Raw genomic sequence first — 20393 nt, forward strand, 5'->3', positions numbered from 1 at the left:
TAGGGCGCTGGCGGTAGGGAGGGCAGGCTTTGAGCGGACTTCAGCTCCCATCATTCCTTGCGCCAGGGGGCGACTCGAGCTTCCCGACAGGCTGTGCGCGGGGCCGCTACGGGTCCTCGGAGGCACCGGCGCCGCAGGGCCTTGTGGGGGTTGCAGTTCGGGGCGGCGAGGGCGGGCCTCGGCTTCCCGGCGGGCTACGCGGCGACCGGCGGTTGTCGGCGGGGCAGTCCGGCGGGCAGCGGTGGCGGCTCCGACTGCGGCACAGGCGGCGGGCGAGCGGACGGACCGGGTCAAGTGGGCCAGGCGGGATGCCGGGCCGCCGCCGCGTCCTGAGAGTCTGAGCGCCGGCCGGGCCGCGCCCCCCACCCAGGCCGCCGCGGTCCGAGCGTTCCGAGCGCGGGCCCGGCCCTGCGCGCCGCCGCCACCGCCGCCCCGGGCCGCCCCCTGCCTCTCCCCCGGTCCGGCGCTCATGCGGGCCGAGCCCCGCCCCCCGCCCGCCGCCGGATCCCGCGCCCGCCCGCACCATGCTCAAGTGCATCCCGCTCTGGCGCTGCAACCGGCACGTGGAGTCGGTGGACAAGCGGCACTGCTCGCTGCAGGCCGTGCCCGAGGAGATCTATCGGTACAGCCGCAGCCTGGAGGAGCTGCTCCTCGACGCCAACCAGCTGCGCGAGCTCCCCAAGGTGAGTGGCCGCCGTCCCAGCCCTCGTTCCAGGTCGGCAGGGTCAGTCTGCATGCGACCGTCTGCTCCTCCGAGCTCTCAGCCGGCCCTGGCCTGCGCGGGACACCGCAGCGTCCAGCCGGCCCTGCTGGTTCTTACTGGCCAGAGCCCCACCCTGGCCAGCCCCACCCTCCTCACCCACCGCCGGCGCTGGCACCAGGTGGCATCGGTCATCAGGTGCCTGCCTGGGGGTGGGGATGGTCACAGCCTAGAGGAGGAGCTACAGATGGAAAGCCGCGGGGGAAGGTGGATGGGCTTGAGGTAGATCGGGGTGGAAGGTTAACCGGCTTGGCTGATGGATACGAACTTGCTGGACTACTCTGGAGGGGGAGCCCAGCCTCTGTCCTGACTGCTGTCTTCCTCCAGGGTGCTGGGGCGGGGTCAGAGGGAGCCTTCTTATGGTGCCTGTCCCTAACCAGCCTGTGTTCCGTCTACCTCTCATTGCCTTGTTTCTTCCCGTCAGCTTGCTTTCCTTCTAAGGCCACTTGGGAGAGAAGGTTAAAGGAAGCAGGTCACAAAAGGATTTCCTTCTTGGAGATGGGGTGCCAAGTGGCCCAATGCCTGGGGGCTGCATGCCACAGAGGGTGTGGCTTCACTCCAGAACTTGGACCAGGGCCTCTTACACGGATCTATGGCCCCTGCTGTTTTCGCTATATTTTTTTTGGTAGTTTCCAAATTCTTGTCAGTGTCTCAGGCTGGGCTAGTTGCTGGGGTACAGTCACAGAAACTACTGCAGGCTTTGGAGGGCCCACCGGCTGGGTGGGTCGAAGAGGTGATTCAGGTGGTAGGTAGAGCCGTGAGGGAACACAGAAGGCGAGGAACAGAGACTTGTCAGGTCAGAGAAAAGAAGTGATTTCTCAGTTAAGACTAAGACTTGAGCGTGTAAGGTAGGTCCGCTGGCAATGTTGCATGTTGCAGGGGGAGGTGCGGAGAGGGGTGTCTCTGAGGTAACACAAAGGGACCAGGTGTCAAAAGTCAAGGAGTCAGAAGCTCGAGAAGCTGTGTGTGTATGTTTTTATCTTGTTGCTTTTCTTACTGCAGACCAGGGTGATAGGACAGGATCCGGGGTTCCTGTGTGGCCTGGAGCAGGGAGGGGCCCTCACTACAGGGCCTGTCACTCTGACCCTACCCCCTGCCCACAGCCCTTCTTTAGGCTACTGAACCTGCGCAAGCTGGGCTTGAGCGACAACGAGATCCAGCGGTTGCCTCCGGAGGTGGCCAACTTCATGCAGCTGGTGGAGCTGGATGTGTCCCGGAACGGTGTGGAGCTGGGGCAGGCATGGGGTGGCATCTGAGGGTGGCAGGAAGGGCTTTGAGCTCCTGGAGGCTGTGGGCATCTCTCCGTGGTGACCCCTTTCTCCTCACAGACATCCCTGAGATCCCCGAGAGCATCAAGTTCTGCAAAGCTCTGGAGATTGCTGACTTCAGTGGGAACCCCTTGTCCAGGTGGGTGGTGGCCATAGCAGGGCTGGGCATGGGCCGTGGGGGTTCTGCAGCCCTGGCCTGGGCATCTGAGGACCCTCTTCTCTCCTTAGGCTCCCCGAAGGCTTCACTCAGCTACGCAGTCTGGCTCACCTGGCGCTGAATGATGTGTCCCTGCAGGCACTGCCTGGGGACGTGGGCAAGTGAGTGCCTTCCTGCGGGGTGGGGGGCTCAGCCGAGCCCTATTCCTGCACTACTCCCCACCATCCTGCCTCCTCTCACACTCTGTCCTGGTCTCGTTCAGCCTCGCCAACCTGGTGACCCTGGAGCTCCGGGAGAATCTGCTCAAGTCCCTGCCTGCGTGAGTGAGCTCGCCCCTGCCAGCAGCTAGCCCCAGGGACCATGGGCCATTTGGCCACGACAGACCTTGCTCTGTTTCTTCTGCAGGTCCCTGTCTTTCCTGGTCAAGCTGGAACAGCTGGATTTGGGAGGCAATGATCTGGAAGTGCTGGTGTGGAGAGGGTGGGGCTGTCATGGGTGGGGCGGGGCCAGGCAGGGCAAGTGAGCCTTGGCCATCACCCTGTCCCTGCCTCTTCTTGCAGCCTGACACCCTGGGGGCCCTGCCCAACCTGCGGGAGCTGTGGCTGGACCGGAACCAGCTATCAGCCCTGCCCCCGGTGAGTGAGGGTGTGGCTGCCACCCCCACTTGGGCCTGGCCCTCCCCCTGACCCTCTGCACCCACCCCCCAGGAGCTTGGGAATCTGCGGCGCCTGGTGTGCCTGGATGTGTCTGAGAACCGGCTGGAGGAGCTGCCCGCGGAGCTTGGGGGACTGGTGCTGCTCACTGACCTGCTGCTCTCACAGAACCTGCTGCAGCGGCTTCCAGACGGCATTGGTCAGTGCCGGGAGGGGCATGGCTAGTGTGAACCTGGGCCGAGCGGGGGCCTGGGACCTGTCCCTGAGAAGGGGAGGCGTTGGGCCACAGTGGCACGACTCGTGCTCGCACCTGAGGAGCTGAGGCAGTGTGCGGTGGTGAGTGCAGGTGGTGAGCTCGTGAGGGCACAATGAGGGCCTGGGGACCTGGGAGCCGCTGGGCTTGCTCAGGTTGGCAGCAGGTTGGGGCAGTGAGCGCGTGTCTGGAGGGAGGCTGAGGTCTCAGCGGTCTCACAGTGCACGAGGCAGGAGTCCTTGCGCCAGCACAAGCTGCTTCAGTCTCTTGAGTGTCCAAGGCTCCTGGCCCCACTGAGCCTGTTGCTGCATCTTCCCAACGCCAGGTCAGCTGAAGCAGTTGTCCATCTTGAAGGTGGACCAGAATCGCCTGTGCGAGGTGACAGAAGCCATCGGGGACTGTGAGAACCTGTCGGAGCTGATCCTCACTGAGAACCTGCTGACGGTGGGGCTGGTTTCAGAGTTAGTGTGGGAGGCAGGGAGGATGGGGGAGCACCTGGAGGCGTGCAGAGTGGCAGGAGCCAGACATCTGCTTCACGGGGCCAGAGCAAGGGCAGAGACTGCACCCTCGGGCTCCTGATGGTTTCTGATCCTCACTCCTCCCGGCCAGGCCCTGCCCCACTCCTTGGGGAAACTGACCAAGCTGACCAACCTCAACGTGGACCGGAACCACCTAGAGGCACTGCCGCCTGAGATTGGGGGCTGCGTGGCACTCAGTGTCCTCTCTTTGAGGGACAACCGCCTGGCCGTCCTGCCGCCAGAGCTCGCCCACACGGCTGAGCTACATGTGCTGGATGTGGCCGGCAACCGGTGAGTGCTGCCCCCATCCCGCGGCACCGGGCCTGGCTCTCCCCGAGCTGACCGTGCCCCCGCCCCCAGCCTGCAGAGTCTGCCGTTTGCACTCACGCACCTCAACCTGAAGGCCTTGTGGCTAGCGGAGAACCAGGCGCAGCCCATGCTTCGGTTCCAGACCGAGGATGATGCCCAAACGGGCGAGAAGGTGCTCACCTGCTACCTGCTGCCACAGCAGCCCCTGCCCAGTCTTGGTAGGTCGCTGGGGGCGGGGCCTGGGGCGGGGCGGGGCGGGGCGGGGCCTGGGGCGGGGCGGCGTTCCCCCTGACAAGCGCTTCCACAGAGGACCCTGAGCTGCAGAGCAGCCCTTCGGAAAGCTGGGGAGACGCCCCGCTCAGCCGTGTCAGCGTCATCCAGTTCCTGGAGGCCCCCGCGGGCGACGACGACCCGGAGGAAGCCGCTGCCGAGAAACGGGTATGGCGGGGTGGGGTCCCCGGGGGCTCCCGCCTCCCCGCCCCCGCCTGACCCCTGCCCCACCTGCCCCTCACCCCTGTGCCCACTGCAGGGCCTGCAGCGTCGGGCTACGCCACACCCCAGCGAGCTCAAGGTGATGAAGAGGGGTGTGGAGCGCCGGAGCGAAGCCACCTCCTGCAGGCCTGACCCTGCGCCACCCTCGCCCTCCGAGGAGGTGCTTGTGGGGACCTGGAGGCCATGGGAGGGACAGCCGCCCGCCTTACAGGCCTTCCTGCGGGAGCCCTGGGCTGGGTGCAGGGCTTCCGGCTCGCGTGGGCATGGGGAACCCACCGGGAGAGGAGCCAGGCGGTGGTGCTGGTTGGGAAACTCAGGGACAAGTGCATGTGCCTTCTGTAGAGCAGGCTGCCTCCACCGAGGGCCGCTAGGCAGACACAAGAGCCATGTGGCATGGATGTAGGGCAGCTGCCCGTGAGGAGCCAGGAGTGGCTGGAGCAGTGGGCCTATGGGCTGGCACGTCTCAAGGGCACCTGGACTGTCAGCTTCCATGAGGGGTGCTGTTCAGAATCAGGCAGGCCCAGCTCCGCTCGCTCAGGACCCCCGGGTACAGCAGGGTGTCTGGTGCCTGGGGCTACGTGGCGGGACCTACGTCTGTGGTGCACAGCCACCCACGGGAAGCTGCCCTCACTGGTCCAGGAGGCATGCTCGTGCTGGTCGGGGGCACCTACCCGTCCTTGAGCTGGCATTTGCTCGGGGATTCGTCAGCCCCTGCCCTTGTGATTTGTTTGGAATGAGCCTTGAGGGTTTGAACCACAGAAGGGTGGCTTTGTGTATCCACACCTTTTGGAGCTGGAAGTGGGGCTTCCCTAGTGGTGGGACAGCGGGCACCCCAGAGGATGAGCACAGACTTCCTGCAGGATGGGGGCAGCTAGAGGGGAAGCTCCCAAGGCTCTGTGGTCAGGCAGCAGCGAGCCCTGGGGTACATCCTGCAATGTGGGATCCTCCGGGGGCAGCCCAACCCATTGCCTTCCCCTGCCACAGGAGAAGAGGCTGAGCACTGAGTCTGGCCTGAGTGCAGACTCGCACCTGTCTGCCGGCACAGTCTCCCAGGGCGAGCCTGAGGGCCCGCTGGCCGAGGAGGAGGGGCTGAGCCAGCAGGAACCCATGCCAGCCACCCAGGAAGAGGTCATGGAGGAGACCTACGAGGAGGTGAGACTGGCCTTGGGGCCACTTGCTCCAGGGCGGGCCTGCCAGCTCCCACCCCGCCTCCTTTCCAAGCTCGTGTGCAGGCAGCACCAGTCGGTTTTTTCAGGTGGGCCCCCAGGTGCACTCTTCCTGTGGGGCCCAGCCCCCAGGTGCACTCTTCCTGTGTGGGGCCCAGCAGGAGTCAGGCTGCCCCAGGCCAGGGGGAGGGCTGGGGGACGAGGGTCTTCACTTCAAGGCCGGCTCAGCCTGGGCCCTGCCCACCCACGCTTACCGCACATTCCCCTCTGGAACATTCCCAGACACCAGGGCCTTCCTCGTGGTCCTGCTGGGGCCCCTCCTCAGGCTGCTGAGAGCACAGTGGGCAGAGCCTCCCAGCCCCCGAGCCTGCTCTTCCCGCTGACTGCTCTGTGCCCCTCACTGGCTCGTCACTTGTCTCTGTTCTTTGAGCAGTAGGCCCTTTTAGCACCTGCCTGCTGCCTTGAGCCCTGCGCTCGGGGGTGGGCTGGCCTAGTCCTCATGCTTAGCTCTCACAGCCCACTGTGCGCTTCGCGGAGGACACGCTGCTCCTGCCCAGGGAGGACGGCGAGAACGAGGAGGGCCAGCCAGAGGCACCCTGGCCCCTGCCGGGGGGCAGACAAAGGCTCATCCGCAAGGACACGCCCCACTACAAGAAGCACTTCAAGATCTCCAAGCTGCCCCAGCCCGAGGCCGTGGTGGCCCTCCTGCAGGGGACACCTCCAGACAATGAGGGCCCAGTGGGGACTGGGGGCTGGCACAATGGCCCCCACATGTCCTGGGCTCCGCGAGCGGAGGAGGAGGAGGAGGAGGAGGAGGAAGACGAAGCTGAGGAGGAAGAGGAGGGGGAGGCGGCGGCAGCAGCAGAGGAGGAGAAGGCGGTGGCCTCTGCGCCCTCTGTCAAGGTGGGTCTGGCCCCACACGCCAGCCCGAATCCAACTGGCCAGGCCCCCTGGTGCACACCAGCAAGGGTCCCAGGCAGCTCTCGAGGCACCTGGCACGGGAGGTGCCTGTCCCCAGCGCCCCACTCTCCTTTGCAGGCTGGGTGCAGACTCAGTTGCAAGCTCCGTGCTGGCCCTGTAGCCCCATCCCAAGCCCCTGGCAGTCCCCGCCTATGCCCAGGCCCCTCTGCCTGCCCTAGCCTTTGGAGGGCTGGCTCTCACGGGTCCCTGTCTTCTCCATGGGATGCCCCGCCCCGCAGCAGCCCCATGTCTGACATATCTGTGGTTCTGTGCTGAGCACAGACAGCCTGGTGCTGTGGCTGCTGAGAGGGCCTGGACAGTTAGAGCTGGCACAGCCAGGCCTAGGCCCACCTGGCACCAGCCCAGCCTGCCCATTTGGCAGGTCGGCAGTAGCAGCCAGGCCTCCAGACCCTACGGGACCCCCTGCCTGGGGGCAGCACCAGACCCAGGCACGAAGGGCCAGGCGCTCAGGCTGTGGGAGCTTGGTGTGGTCTTCTCTCTCTTTCTTGCTCATGGCGGGGCTGGGCAAGGAGGTGGCGGGGCCGGGCGGCAGCTGACCTGCATGTCCTTGCTGGTCCTGTCCTAACAGGGGGTGTCGTTTGACCAGGCCAATAACCTGCTGATAGAGCCCGCTCGCATTGAGGAGGAAGAGGTCTGTACTCGCTTGCCGCTGCGCTCTTGCCCCAGGCTTCGCGGGCCTTGCTCTCGGGCTGCGGGCTCTCCATCTCCTTCCCGCTGCTGCTCAGGCCTCCTCCCCAAACTCAGAGCCAGGGCCTGGGGCGCCCGCTAGACCCACAGGGCGTTGGCCTCCAGGCAGGGGTGGCCGATCTTGGAGGAGGTGCAGGGTGTGCCCCGCTCCTGCAGCAGCTCCGGCCCTGGAAGGCCCCCATCACCCACAGGCGAGCACTCCCTCTGGCTGCGCTCCCTGGAGCCTGGCAGCCCCCACCTCATCAGCTCCTCTGTGGCCCAAGCTGGCCCTGGGAGAGGTGGCTGGTGGCCGGAGGGGACCAGGCCCCGGCCCCTCAGCCTTCCCTGGACACGGCACGTCTGTTCTGTTTCCAGCTGACGCTGACCATCGTGCGGCAGACAGGGGGCCTGGGCATCAGCATTGCGGGTGGCAAGGGATCCACGCCCTACAAGGGAGACGACGAGGTGAGGAGCCGCCCCCACCCTGTGCTGCCCGCAGGCCCTGCTCCTGCAGCACACGAGGTCCTAGAGGCCGGGGTTGTGGGGGCAGCGTCGTAGAAGACGGTCAGGGCTGCCGGTCTGCCCGCCGTCTCTCCCAGCCTCACCTCCCTTTCACCGGCGCCTCTTGTGCTGTGTGTGGACCGAACCTCCCAGGACTGACCTGCACTCTCACTCCCTGACGCCTGGGACCCCAGAGCAGCCCACACCCAGGCTGTCTGACCACTGCAGGCCCACTTGTGCCTTTCCTGCACCCTGGGGCGTCTTTGCAGCCCTGACTGGGGGGCTTCTGGGCCTCGCACAGCTGCTGAGGGCCCCTCTCTGGAAGGGCATCCACCGATGTTCTTGGACTTGTCTCTGTCTGTCTTGCAGGGTATTTTCATCTCCCGGGTGTCTGAGGAGGGCCCTGCGGCTCGGGCTGGGGTCCGAGTAGGTGACAAGCTCCTCGAGGTGAGCCCCCTGACCACCGTGTGAGGTGCACACTCTTGGGACCTCTCAGTCCCATGTCTGGTGGTGGGCTCCCTCCCCTCCAGGAAGAGGGTGCCCAGCTCCTCCTGAGAGCCCCAAGTATGGGACCCCTGTGAGGCATGGAACTCATAAGCTAGAGCTCCGGGTAGACTGGAGGACAGCCCAAGGCAGAAACCCGCGTCTGGGCAGGAGGCCTGTGGGGTGGGGCCTCCTGGCCATGTCAGGGAGCATTGGAGCCCACGTGCCTGTTGGGTGGTCAGAGGGCAGTCTGCTCTGGGGGATGGGGGCAGGAGGAAGTAACCCTGCACTCACTCAACAGAGGGGCTGCTATGTCCCAGCAGCTCAGAGAGCGCAGGGCAGGGCCAGATGCGCAGAACCCCTGGCATCCTCCCCAGGACTGCTCAGATAAGGACCAGGTGTGTGGGGCAGGGGCACCAGGACTGGGCACTGTGGACTAGCAGGGGCATCGCCTGCTTCCTCGACAGTGGGCCTCCTAGCCCTGTGTTGCCCAGATAGGTAGCCGGTACTCACAGGGAGCAGGGCAGCAGCCCCTGGCACGCTGTGGCTTGTGCCCACTCGGCCGGCCCGCCTGCAGAGGGCGGGCTGACAAGTGCCGTGTGGCAGGTGAACGGCGTGGCCCTGCAGGACGCGGAGCACCAGCAGGCCGTGGAGGCACTGCGCGGGGCGGGTGCCACTGTGCACATGCGGCTGTGGCGGGAGCGCATGGTGGAGCCTGAGAATGCAGTCACCGTCACAGCCCTGCGGCCCGAGGACGACTACAGCCCGCGGGAGCGGCGAGGAGGCGGCCTGCGCCTGCCTCTGCTCCCGCCCGAGCCACCTGGGCCACCCCGCCAGCGCCACGTGGCCTGTCTCGTGCGTAGTGAGAAGGGGCTGGGTTTCAGCATCGCAGGCGGGAAAGGCTCCACGCCCTACCGGGCCGGTGATGGGGTAAGTCTGGGGCCGGGGGTGGGGCGGGGTGGGGGGCAGGCCTGGCCAGCGTGCGGACACCCACTCGCCCTCCCCCGCTGCAGGGCATCTTCATCTCCCGCATCGCTGAGGGGGGTGCTGCCCACCGGGCAGGCACCCTGCAGGTCGGCGACCGCGTCCTTTCCGTGAGTGTGGCGGTGGGCCTGCCCAGCACCCATGCACCCCTCTCCCTGGGGCCGTCTGACGGGCTGTGCTCTTGCAGATCAATGGGGTGGACATGACCGAGGCCAGACACGACCACGCCGTCTCCCTGCTGACCGCCGCGTCCCCCACCATCGCCCTGCTGCTAGAGCGGGAGGCTGGGGGGCCCCTCGCCCCCAGCCCTCCCCCTCACTCCCCCCCGCCCCCCACTGCTACCCCTGCCACCCCAGGGGAGCCTGGGCCTCTGAGGCTGCCCCCTAGTCTGCTGGCCGCTGCCCTGGAGGGGCCGTACCCAGTGGAGGTGAGACCGCTGCCCTGGCCCTGCCCACCAACCAGCCCCTGTCTCCACAGCCACACAGCTCTAGGTGTGGCTGTCGGCCCCGCTCGTGGGAGAACAAGGGCCTCGGCCCTGTCCTCTCAGGCTCCAGGACACAGGGCATCGTTCCGTAGGGGCTTCCTCCTCCTGCAGTCTTCTCTGCACCATCACGCGGCCTCCCTGTGGCAGAGCTCCCTGGTCTCACACACCCCTGGGCTTGGGAAGCCATCCTGTAATGTTCGGCTTGTTCCAGCCACCCTTCCTGTTCCTCCATGTTCCTAGGAAATCTGTCTGCCCAGAGCGGGGGGCCCCTTGGGGCTCAGCATCGTTGGGGGCTCCGACCACTCCAGCCACCCATTCGGTGTCCAGGAGCCCGGCGTGTTCATTTCCAAGGTAGAGCAGGCCCCGTGGGCGCCGCGGGGTGCAGGGAGGCCCGGCCCCCTGCCCACAGTTCCCGGCCTTCCCTCCACAGGTGCTCCCGCGGGGCCTGGCTGCACGCAGTGGCCTGCGGGTCGGGGACCGCATCCTGGCAGTGAATGGGCAGGATGTGCGGGAGGCCACGCACCAGGAAGCAGTCAGTGCCCTGCTCCGGCCCTGCCTGGAGCTGGTGCTGCTCGTGCGGAGGGACCCGCCGCCCCCGGGCATGCGGGAGCTCTGCATCCAGAAGGCCCCCGGGGAGAGGCTGGGCATCAGCATACGTGGGGGCGCCAAGGGCCATGCCGGGAACCCCTGCGACCCCACCGATGAGGGCATCTTCATCTCCAAGGTGAGCTCCCACTCGCCCGCCTGCCCCGTGGACTTCTCAGGCGGGGAGGGGCCCAGGTCCAGGGCTGGTCCTGAGCACAGCTGTCTCCCCGCAGGTGAGCCCCACGGGAGCAGCTGGGCGAGATGGCCGTTTGCGGGTGGGACTGCGGCTGCTGGAGGTGAACCAGCAGAGCCTGCTGGGTCTGACGCATGGAGAGGCTGTGCAGCTGCTGCGCAGTGTGGGCGACACCCTGACTGTCCTGGTCTGCGACGGCTTCGACACCAGCGCTGCCACCCCCGAGGTCAGTGCCCCCCTGGCCGGCGCTCAGCCACGGGGACTGCGTCCCGCCCCCAGTGTGGCCGGGAGGGTCCTGGTGCGCCGGGGCCAGGACGCGCTTGGCCGTTGTGAGTCAGACCTGGGGGAGCCATGCGGTGCGGGTGCCAGGTCCTCATTTCGGCCCCACTCGTGGCCCTGGCGGGACAGAGAGTGTGTACAGAAGGCCTGGTTGTGTCTTCAAAGAAAAGGTTGAACCGGGCAAGCAGCATTTGTGCCCTGGGGCCGCCAAGCCAGGGCAGGACGGCCCAGAGCGGGACACAGCCCGCCTGCAAACCCCCGGGCCCTGCCACGCTGGCCTGGTGCCGGCCTGCTTTCTGACAGCCCCTTAGCAGGGAGCTCAGGGCCCAGACCTGTGTCCCCACGCAGACACCTCGGCGGGCATGTGGGGACCCAGTGGTTCTCCGTTGCAGCCCCTGGAGGAAGTGTTGGCTGCCAGGCCCGGGACTGGGCTGCAGAGGCCTGGTGTCCAGCCCGGCCCGTGTCCTGCACCAGCCTGGCTGTGCCCTCTCGGGGGGCCCTGCTGTCTTATGCTGCCGCTGTCCCTGGGCTTCCAGCATCAGCCCAGGGGGGCCGCTTCTCCTGCATCAGCCCCCAGCCCCCGCCTCCAGGGCCTCATTCCCCGCAGCGGCTGCCAGCTCCCTGAGGGCCTCCTTTCTGGGGATGGGGCTACAGTGGGTCTCTGGGACGGCAGCCTACTGCCCCTGTCCCTGCACTGCCGAGGCGGGGTCCACCTCGTTCTGTGCATCATCTCCTGAACTGGGAAGGATGGTGCGTTTGTCCTTGTTTCTCCTCCCTGGGTGCTGGACTGGGACCCCATTCCCTGGGTTCTGGGGGCCCCTGTGCTGGTCTCTGTGCCCACATCCCTGTGTCCCTGCAGGAACCTGTTGTTTCTGGTGAGGAACCTTGCTCATATTTTCCAGAGAGGTCTGTGTCTTTTGCTTTCTCATTTAAAGTGAGACCTTACATGTTTCAGTCAGTACATGTACTTATTTTTAAGGTTTCAGTACAAACAGAGTAAATTCACTCCAGGGCGAAGAGCAGAGCAGGCATCTCCCCAGCTTTACGGAGGCTTTGCTGGGCTCCTCTGACTGTCTGCCCATCTCTCCCTGGGTTGCTTTGTCTGTGCTGTGTTTCCAACCAGAGTGCTCGGAACCCGTCTTGATGCTTTTGGGGGCATTTCTGCAGGACAGCACCCTGGAAGAAGGGGTGTTGGGCCTGAGGCCGCAGGCTTGCCCCATCTCCCACCCCCGCCCAGCCTCAGGCTTGTCTCCATGGACCTGGCCTCCTTTGACGTGTGACTCACCTAACTCACAGTTCGTCTTTTGTGTTATAAGCTTCTGTCTTTTTGCATAGGGCATGAGTGGGCTTTGTCTTTTGCTCCTTCACAACGGCCTCTCTGGGGTTATAGAAACATGGAGACTGTGAGTGACATTGTCTAACCTTTCTCATAATGTCTGGATTTGAGTTTTGACGATGAAAACCCTCTCTGGGGCAAGATTGTCAAAGCTGTTTTTTAGAAAACAGAGCACTACAATCCACTGGAATTGCTTCTCAAGCAAGTGGATCTTCCGTCCCAGTGGAATGCACTGGACTGTCCATCACTTTCCCACTGATCGGGGGAGATCGGACTTCCTTGTAGGTTGGATCCACATCCCGTGGTCCTGGGAGCCGGCCGTGTTCTTGAGCTGCTAACTTCTGTGTAGCCACTTTAGAGTATGTTTCAGGAGACCTAACTGGTGAAATCACCCACTGTTTTTTCTCCTTTTGACAAGTTTTAGTCTATTTTCATGAGTTTTCTCTTCCAAATGGACCTGCCAGTTCTGTAAGTTGGTTGGGAGCTGGGGGTTAACTTTGAGCTCTGTGACTGTGTGAATGAGGTTTCTCCAGGCACATTCCTAGGTCGCTCTTGCATCCTTGTTGATTCTCAGCAGTGACTTTGTTGCGTCTCCTGGAGGAAGCCCTGAGGCCCAGGTGGTGGCTGCGGGTCCCCTTTTCCTGGGAAGTCAGGCTCCTCCATCCCCCGGGAACCTGGTGATGGTGGACAGTGACCTTGCCTTGTGCCGACTTGGAGGAGGTAGTTTATATAACATTCTTTTAAACTTGGACAGCTGTTTCCATTTATAACCTGTAAGAATTTTCTCTGAAAGAGTGCTGAGTTTTCTGGAGTCCTTTTATTGATGGCTTTTACAGCCCTGTGCCAAGTACGGTGAGGTGCAGCCCACCGGTTTCCTCCAGCTAGCTTGGTGCTTGAAAGAAAAAGGGGTGACATGTATCCGTCAGGACACCGGTCATCCACCCAGCCCCATTTCTCTTACCCTCAGCCCACCTGCTTCCTCTGTGGTGACCCGTTCAACCCCTGTAGGAATTAGGGTTCACAGCCATCTCTCCGAACTTTGGATTCTGCAAGTGCGTCTTTGCATGAGCTGTGCCCTGGCGTCCTCCCCAACCTCTGCATGGCAGGGGGCAGGCTGGCATCAGGACCTGCCTGTCCTTGCTGTGCCGGCCTCTGCCCCAGGGCCCTGCACAGGCAGGCAGGCCTGGTGGCCAGCTGGTGGCAGCGCTGTGGGGGCCGCTGTGCGCTTCCAAGAGCTTGCTGACTGGTGCTCAGCATGTTTGGGGCAAGGTCCAGAATGTTCTTTCTCCTCCCCTCTGTTTCTGGGGTCCCATCACCGTCTTGATCTGATTTCTGCCGTCTCTTCCTCCCCATCACACTCACCAAAGTTTTGTATATTTTAGCAGCCTTCTCAGAAAAACCACCTTTTGGATTTTGATCCAGACCGCCTTTCTTTTCCGTGTTTCCTTGATTACTGATCGAAGGAAGACTGCCTCAGTTACTCCTTCCTCATCTAGTGTTTTCAGTCATTCTAATGACCTTTCTGTAAAGAAATTTTATCAGCTGCTTTTTATCCTAAAATAAGATTTTGTACAGGAGATGTGTGGTGAACACTCTGATTCTTCCATTGGTTGATTTTTAAATAACAAGTGGCTGCCCTGGAAGCCCCCATGGTGACTGCTTTCTGGTCTTTGTGGTCATTGTGAGGCAGGGTGCCTGCGTGGGCACCGCGGTGACAAGCCGGTGACACACCAGCCTGATGGTGCACCCAGGCGTCCCCGTGTCTCCTGCCGCAGCCCTGGCGCGGGGCTCAGACCATCACTGGCTGGTCTTGTGGCCCCGCTCCTGGGCCTCTGCAGCACACGGGTCCTCGGGAGGTAGGTTTCTAGGGGGAAAAAATCCGTGAGGTTGTTACTTTCAACCCATGCTTAACGACAGCAGGCTTTGATTCTTTTGACTTTATATTTGTGTCTCTTTTTCTCATCTTAAAAGTCATTTTATTAAATTAAGTAATATTATAAGTATTGATTTCAAAAAGCCGTATCAGTGTTATCACTAGCATTTCTTAGTAGCATTTTGACATTTCTTTGTGTCCTTAGGATTTATCCACTAGGAAGTGCAGTCACAATGCTACGTTACGTCCCTGGGAAATGATTCTCTGCATTGTCCTTCTGCCAGCTTGTCATACAGTTAGGCTTATTTTTGTCTGCGTTTTCTTTTCGGCCGTGCTGGTCTCGTTGCTGCGCACTGACTTCTCAGTGAGGCGGCTTCTCTTGTTGGGAAGCACAGACCCCAGACCCCGGGCTCGGTAGTTGGTGGTTCATGGGCTTAGCTGCTCTGCGGCATGTGGGATCTTCCTGGAGCAGGGATCGAGCCTGTGTCCCCTGCATTGGTAGGTGAATTCTTAACCACTGGGCTACCGGGGAAGCCCAGAACTCGTTTTCAGTTCTTAAAGATGACTTTAAAAGTGGAGTTTCCTGGGAGTTCCCCGGCAGTCCGGTGGGTGGGACACGGCGCGCTCACTGCTGTGTCGTGAGGTCAGTCTGCAGTTGGGGAGCAAAGACCCTGAGGCCGGGAGGACAAACCGGCTGCTCATGCTAAACCTTTGCCAGCTGTGAACACAGCCCTCCAGGAGTCTGAATCCCCTCTCGGTGACCGGCAGGCCAGCGTCTGCATTAGTGTAGTTTCTCCTGTTATTTCTGTTTTGAAAGATACAAGCAAGCAGATAAAGTAGTGACGGTTTTAGAGTTGAAGAAAAGTGTCAAGAACAATAGACAGGACCTCTCACTCAGAGGCCCTGCGTGCCTCCCACCAATGGCCCAAGGCAACCTTTAGAGCTACAAGGCATGTGGACATCTGGTTGTCTCCCAGCCTGACCTGGAACTTCAGGTGGGCACAGGCCATCATGGCATGGATGGCACTCACTGGGGGTCTGTCCGTTGCCTCCTCAGGACGAGCTGCAGTGGCTGCATTTTGGCAGGGTTATCACCGAGCTCACACTGTCTTGGAGGGCCTCCCACCAGACCCACGGGTGGTGGTGCCTGCACGGGGGCGTCTCTGGGTCACCCCACCAGGTGATGCTTTCCCCCGGAAACTGGCAGGCGCTTGGGGGGTGCAGCGGCCCGCTCCTCCTCGGGCTCCTCCTCGGGCTCCTCCTCAGCCTCGGGGCAGTCGTGCGCCCTCCCCATTGCTCTGGGCGGTGCCTTCCTTAGCACAGATTTTCCGTTTTATCTCGTGAGAGTTGTCACAGCTGCTGTTGGTATCTGGTGCTCCAGCCATCCAGACGGAGCTGATGAGAGGGCTTCTGGCTGGCCCGGGGCCCTGTTCACATCACCCACCTCCCTCAGGCAGCTCCTTTCTGGCACAGCAGGAAGCCTGGGTCCCCTCACACTCTCCCTGCCTTCTTTCTCCAGGGAGCACTGGCTCCCTTAGCGGACAGGGCTAGACAGGAGCCGGGATGCGGGCGCCAGGCAGCTCCCGGCTGTCAGGTCTCAGGGTCTCAGGCCGCTCGGGGGCTGGGCTGTGCCTGTGAGCGGGCGCCTTTCACGCCCTGATAGTCACTTACGCTGCAGAAGCGCGTGTTCACGTGTGCTGTCATCACTCCGGTCAACACCACAGTCAACTCTTCCTCCTTTAAACGGCCTTTTCTGAGGTCAGGAATCTGTCAGCCTCCTTCCGCTGGGACTTTGGCCTCAGTTCCTTTCTGTGCCATGGGCACTTCACTGTCGCCCCACCACCTTGTCAGTTCTGTGCTCCGGGGTGCGTGTCCACGGCTGACCTCTCTCGCCCGGTACTCTGCATCGCCGTGTCCTCGGGAGTGTGGTGTGGGTGCCCTGGGCACAGATGCGATGGTGGCGTGGAGTCCTAAGCAAGCAGAGCCCACCCCAGCGGCTGCCTCGGGTGTGGCCACTCCGCCCCTCCCCTGCAGGTGTCCCCAGGCATCATCGCCAACCCCTTCGCGGCCGGCCTTGGCCGCCGGAACAGCCTGGAAAGCATCTCCTCCATCGACCGGGAGCTGAGCCCCGAGGGCCCCGGCAAGGTCAGAGCCGCCCACAGCCAGCAGCCCCTGGGCTGGGAGCCTGAGGCCGTCAGCCCCGACCACTGTCTCCTCTGCTCACAGGAGAAGGAGCTGCCCGGACAGATCCCACTATGGGGCCCAGAGGCCATGGTGAGTGCCCAGGCCCTCCTGCCCCACATGGCAGGCTCCTCCCCACAGCCCAGAGTGCCTAGGCCTGGCCGCCCACCCCGCACTCTGGCGGGCACAGCCCTGGCAGCCCTGTGTCCACTCTGCCCCCCAGGGGCGGAGCCCAGAGAGCCTGAAGCCAGCCTGCCGAGCCCTGGCCGCCACCCCTGGCGCCGGCAGCATGCAGAGGGTCAGTCCCTGGTTATCACACCCCTGTCCTGGCCTCTGCCCACTTGTCTGTCAGTCCTACCCGTCTTCCTTCCTTTCACCTGAAGCCCTGCAGGACAGAGCTCTGCCAGGATCCTGCCCCCAGGGAGAGGGCTGAGGCCCTCAAAGGGCCCTCATGCATGACAGGGACTGGCTGGGGTGCCTGAGCTGGAGCGCCAACCCCCACCCTGGCACGCGTCTGTCCTCTTCCACCCCTGAGCCCAGCCGTGATGCACCCGCTGCCGCCTACCCCCCCACCTCCCAGAGGCAGACTCAAGGCAGAGCAGAGGGCTGTGTGGGCCCAGGGGCCACCGGTGGAGCACGGTGGGAGGAGGGCCAGTGCTGCAGTGGGGGCAGGGCCCTGGGCAGAGGCCTGTGGTTCTCACCCCTTCCCTGGAGGGCGGGCTGCCCAGCACCAGCTGCTGCTGGGAGACCCCGCAGGGCTGGTGAGGAGGCTGTGCTGGCTGGGGGCTGAGTGAGCCTGTTCAGGGGCTTTGTGTTCAGCCCCACATAGGCAAGAGTAGGAAGCCCCCAAGAGGGGAGGGGGCCCAGTGTCCTCCATCAGAAAGGGGCACAGCTTGGGGGTGGCTTGCAGGGGGCAGGCCTCCCTGGCTGACCGGCCTCTGAGGCTCATAGGGAGGGTGGCCGCCCCACCCAGGAGAAGTCCAGCCCAGCCCAGCCCATCCATCTCAGATGTCTCAGGGCTGCTCAGGTCAGGGTGTTGAGGACCAGCCTTTGTGCTACTGAGGCAGGCAACCCCCCACCTCCTCCTCGGGGGCCCTCAGCCCTGCCTGACCCTCTCCACACCCACCACTCGGCTCTTCCAGGTGCTGCCTGCGGCAAGTGGAGAGATGGCTGAACCCCCCTGCTCCCCTAGCCACCAGCAGGTGAGTACACGGTGGGGGTGCTGCAGAGGGGTGCTGTGTGGTGCTGTGTGCAGAGTCCGCTCCTCCGGGGAGGGTGCCAGGGCTTACACCTTCCCCAGCTGCCATCCCACAGGGGGATGGCCTGCAGGCCCCTTCCTGGCCCAGCTGGCTGGTATCACGGCTGGGGGGCTCCTTGTGGCCTCCTGGGCAGAGGGGGCTGGGGGTCAGGGTGGCCTTCCCCAGTGCCTGGCAGTTTTGTCCCCATCTGTCTTCATGTCTGGGAGTTCCTGGGGGCCACTCCACCCTGCCCCAAGCCCCCCACCTGCCTGCAGAGGCTCCCTGGTTCTGCTGCGTGGGGAGGGCCAGGCCTGGTGGCAGGGTTGGGGCAGACACTGAAGTGCTGGCTTGGAGCCCAGCGCCCAGCCTCTGCCCCTTCCTGACAGACAGCAGATGGGTGAGTGCTGGCCTCGCTTCCTGGGCACCCAGCCGCCCACCTCGGCGCCATCTCTCTCCCCCCACCCCGTCCCTCACACCCCCCACCTGAACCCCTTTGCAGACAAAGCCTGGGGTGATCCAGCCACTGGTTCAGGCCTGGCCAAGGGGCTCCCCGGCCCCCAGGGGCAGAGGTGGTCCCCAGCCCGTGAGTGCCCTGACCTGGGGGGCAGGGGTGGCGGCAGTTAGCAAGGACAGCTGGTGGCAGGGTGGGCGGTGCTGCAGGGACAGCTGTCCCTGCTCAGCTCACTGCGCCCGGTCCCCAGCCCCCCTCCCCGCCCTCCCCTGCCGAGCTGCCAGCCAACGTGAAGCAGGCCTATAGGACGTTCGCGGCTGTGCCTGGCCTGCACCCGCCCCTGGACACCCCTGCCCAGGTAGGTGGTGGGCAGCCCTCAGGTGCCCCGCTGCGTGCGCCTGCGAGGGTGTGACACCCGAGGGGCTGGGTCTGAGGGCGCGCTTCCCCCAGCACCCCATGCTCGGGCCCACGGCCTCGCCGGAGCAGCTGTCCTTCCGCGAGCGGCAGAAGTACTTCGAGCTGGAGGTTCGGGTGCCCCAGGCCGAGGGCCCCCCTAAGCGCGTGTCGCTGGTGGGCGCTGACGACCTGCGGAAGATGCAGGAGGAGGAGGGTGAGCAGGCGGCGCGGGGGTGGGGGAGGGCGGGGGGCGCCGGCTCGTGGCCTGACCCGCCGCGCCCCGTAGCCCGCAAGCTGCAGCAGAAGAGGGCGCAGATGCTGCGCGAGGCGGCGGCCAACACGGGGCTCCCGGAAGCCGATGCTCCCGAGGACGAGGAGCCCGAGGAGGAACCACCCTGGGCCGGCCAGGGCCCCATGGCAGAAGGGTGAGGCGGGGGAGGGCCGCCCCAGCCCCTGCCCCCGGTGCCCCTCCGCCCGTGCCCAGCGCCCCTCCACCGGGCCCTCCTGTCCTGTCGCCCGGCCCAGGCTCGGTCCCGCGTCTCCCCCGCCGCAGGGAGGCGGTGCCCCAGTGCGGACTGCCAAGGCCGAAAGGCGCCACCAGGAGCGGCTTCGCGTGCAGAGCCCCGAGCTGCCGGCCCCAGAGCGGGCCTTGTCCCCTGCGGAGCGCCGAGCCTTGGAGGCGGAGAAGCGGGCGCTCTGGAGGGCAGCCAGGTGAGGCCCTGCCCCGCCCTCTGCTGCCCGCGCCCCGCTCTCCGCTGCCCGCGCCCCACGCTGCCCGTGCCTCCGCCCTCCCACAGGATGAAGTCCCTGGAGCAGGATGCCCTCCGCGCACAGATGGTCCTCAGCAAGTCCCAGGATGGCCGAAGCAAGCGGGGGCCCCTGGAGCGCCTGGCCGAGGCCCCCTCGCCGGCACCTACTCCGTCACCCACCCCCTTGGAAGGTCTGTACGTCGGGCGGGAGGCGGGAGGCGGGAGCCCGGCCTGCGGCGCGGACCTCTCCCGACGCCTCCTTCTTGTTCCTCCAGACCTCGGCCCCCAGACCGGCACCTCCCCGGGACGCTTGGTGAGGAGCCAGCAGCTGCTGCCCTCCCCTGCCTTCCTCCCTTGGCGGGGCAGGGATCCGGACTCCCTCCCTCTCTTCTTACGCTCTCTGCCTCTCTCCTCACGCTGTCCTTTCAAGGCCTTGTCTGGGAGGAAGTTTGACTACAGGGTGTTTGCCGCCCTCCCCTCTTCCAGACCTGTCTATGACATGCAGGTACCGGGCCCTCCGGCCCTTCTGCAGGACACCCTGACCGGCTTCTGCCGCTTTCCGCTCAGCCTGTCTCCCAGCCTGTCCCCTGCTCCATACCCTCCTTGTCCCGCCCCCGCCCCCGCCCCCCCAGCCAGGGCTCTACAGGGACTCACCCAGGCTCCTGTTGGGGGCTTCAGGCAGGTCTGGGTAGTCCCTGACCAGCCCTTCTCCCCGTCACAGTCCCCAGATTTCGCTGAGGAGCTGAGGTCCTTGGAACCACCTCCGAGCCCAGGTGAGTTGGCAGGCCAGGGCCGGGCCCGCCCCCGCCCCTGCCCCCGCGGTCCAGGGTGCCAGGCCCATCTGCTCACTCGCTCCCTGCCCCTGCCCGCAGGTCTGCCAGAGGAGGACGGAGAGGTGGCCATGGTGCTTCTGGGCAGGCCCTCTCCAAGCTCCACGGGTCCCGAGGAGGTGGCCTTGTGCAGCAGCCGCCGGGCCGTGCGGCCAGGGCGCCGAGGCCTGGGCCCAGTGCCCTCTTAGAGGGGCGGGGTGCCTCCCCCGACTTGGGGTGGGGGCCCTGCCAGCGCCAACACCACCCTTGCCCCGAGTCTTTTAACCCGGCCGGTAGCGTTTTAAAGAGGTCCCCTGAGGAGTTCTGGCCACTGACTAACCGCCCCCTCCCCAGCCGGGACCTCTTGGCGAGACTGTAACTAGTGATGTTTGTACAACCAAAGACTCTATTTTGTGGTTTAAGGAGAATAAAATTGACTACGTTTTACATCTTGTCTGTCTTACTCTGTCCACCTGCTGGCACACGAACGTGCACCCCTCTGTCCCTCCCAATCTGGGGGCAGCGGGTGCAGGGACTCCGAGGACTTCAGGTGGCTCACCCAGACTGGGCTGCCCCCCAGTAGGAGGGGGGCTGGGGGACTGCCTTCACCACCCCAAGGCCCGCTCCC

General features: G+C 64.5%; 1 protein-coding gene across 7 annotated transcripts; it reads left to right on the top strand.

Annotated features, from left to right (window-relative positions):
- The first annotated feature begins 436 nt into the window (after positions 1-436).
- SCRIB (scribbled planar cell polarity protein) lies at positions 437-20212 on the top strand. Of its 7 annotated transcripts, XM_027560399.1 has the most exons (37): positions 438-683; positions 1864-1981; positions 2089-2167; positions 2257-2346; positions 2448-2504; positions 2591-2654; positions 2746-2820; positions 2893-3037; positions 3417-3535; positions 3701-3900; positions 3970-4136; positions 4226-4356; positions 4448-4570; positions 5395-5562; positions 6093-6479; positions 7126-7188; positions 7599-7688; positions 8094-8171; positions 8814-9137; positions 9221-9301; positions 9379-9618; positions 9916-10026; positions 10106-10399; positions 10494-10679; positions 15976-16086; positions 16168-16212; positions 16334-16420; positions 17265-17324; positions 18062-18169; positions 18262-18421; positions 18494-18632; positions 18733-18918; positions 19005-19147; positions 19232-19269; positions 19387-19461; positions 19678-19729; positions 19829-20212. In XM_027560399.1, exons 1-37 carry the CDS (start codon positions 525-527, stop codon positions 19972-19974), a joined length of 4899 nt encoding a protein of 1632 aa, XP_027416200.1. In that variant the 5' UTR covers positions 438-524; the 3' UTR covers positions 19975-20212. The 7 variants fall into 7 exon arrangements, 6 of the variants coding, with proteins under 6 accessions (XP_027416197.1, XP_027416199.1, XP_027416200.1 ...); XM_027560393.1 differs by lacking the exon at positions 16334-16420 and having other exon boundaries at positions 439-683; positions 16168-16215; XM_027560396.1 differs by lacking the exons at positions 10494-10679; positions 16334-16420 and having other exon boundaries at positions 437-683; positions 16168-16215.
- The last annotated feature ends 181 nt before the right edge of the window (positions 20213-20393 follow it).

The sequence above is a fragment of the Bos indicus x Bos taurus genome, chromosome 14 (assembly GCF_003369695.1).
Source record: "Bos indicus x Bos taurus breed Angus x Brahman F1 hybrid chromosome 14, Bos_hybrid_MaternalHap_v2.0, whole genome shotgun sequence".
In the NCBI taxonomy this organism is placed as follows: domain Eukaryota; kingdom Metazoa; phylum Chordata; class Mammalia; order Artiodactyla; family Bovidae; genus Bos; species Bos indicus x Bos taurus.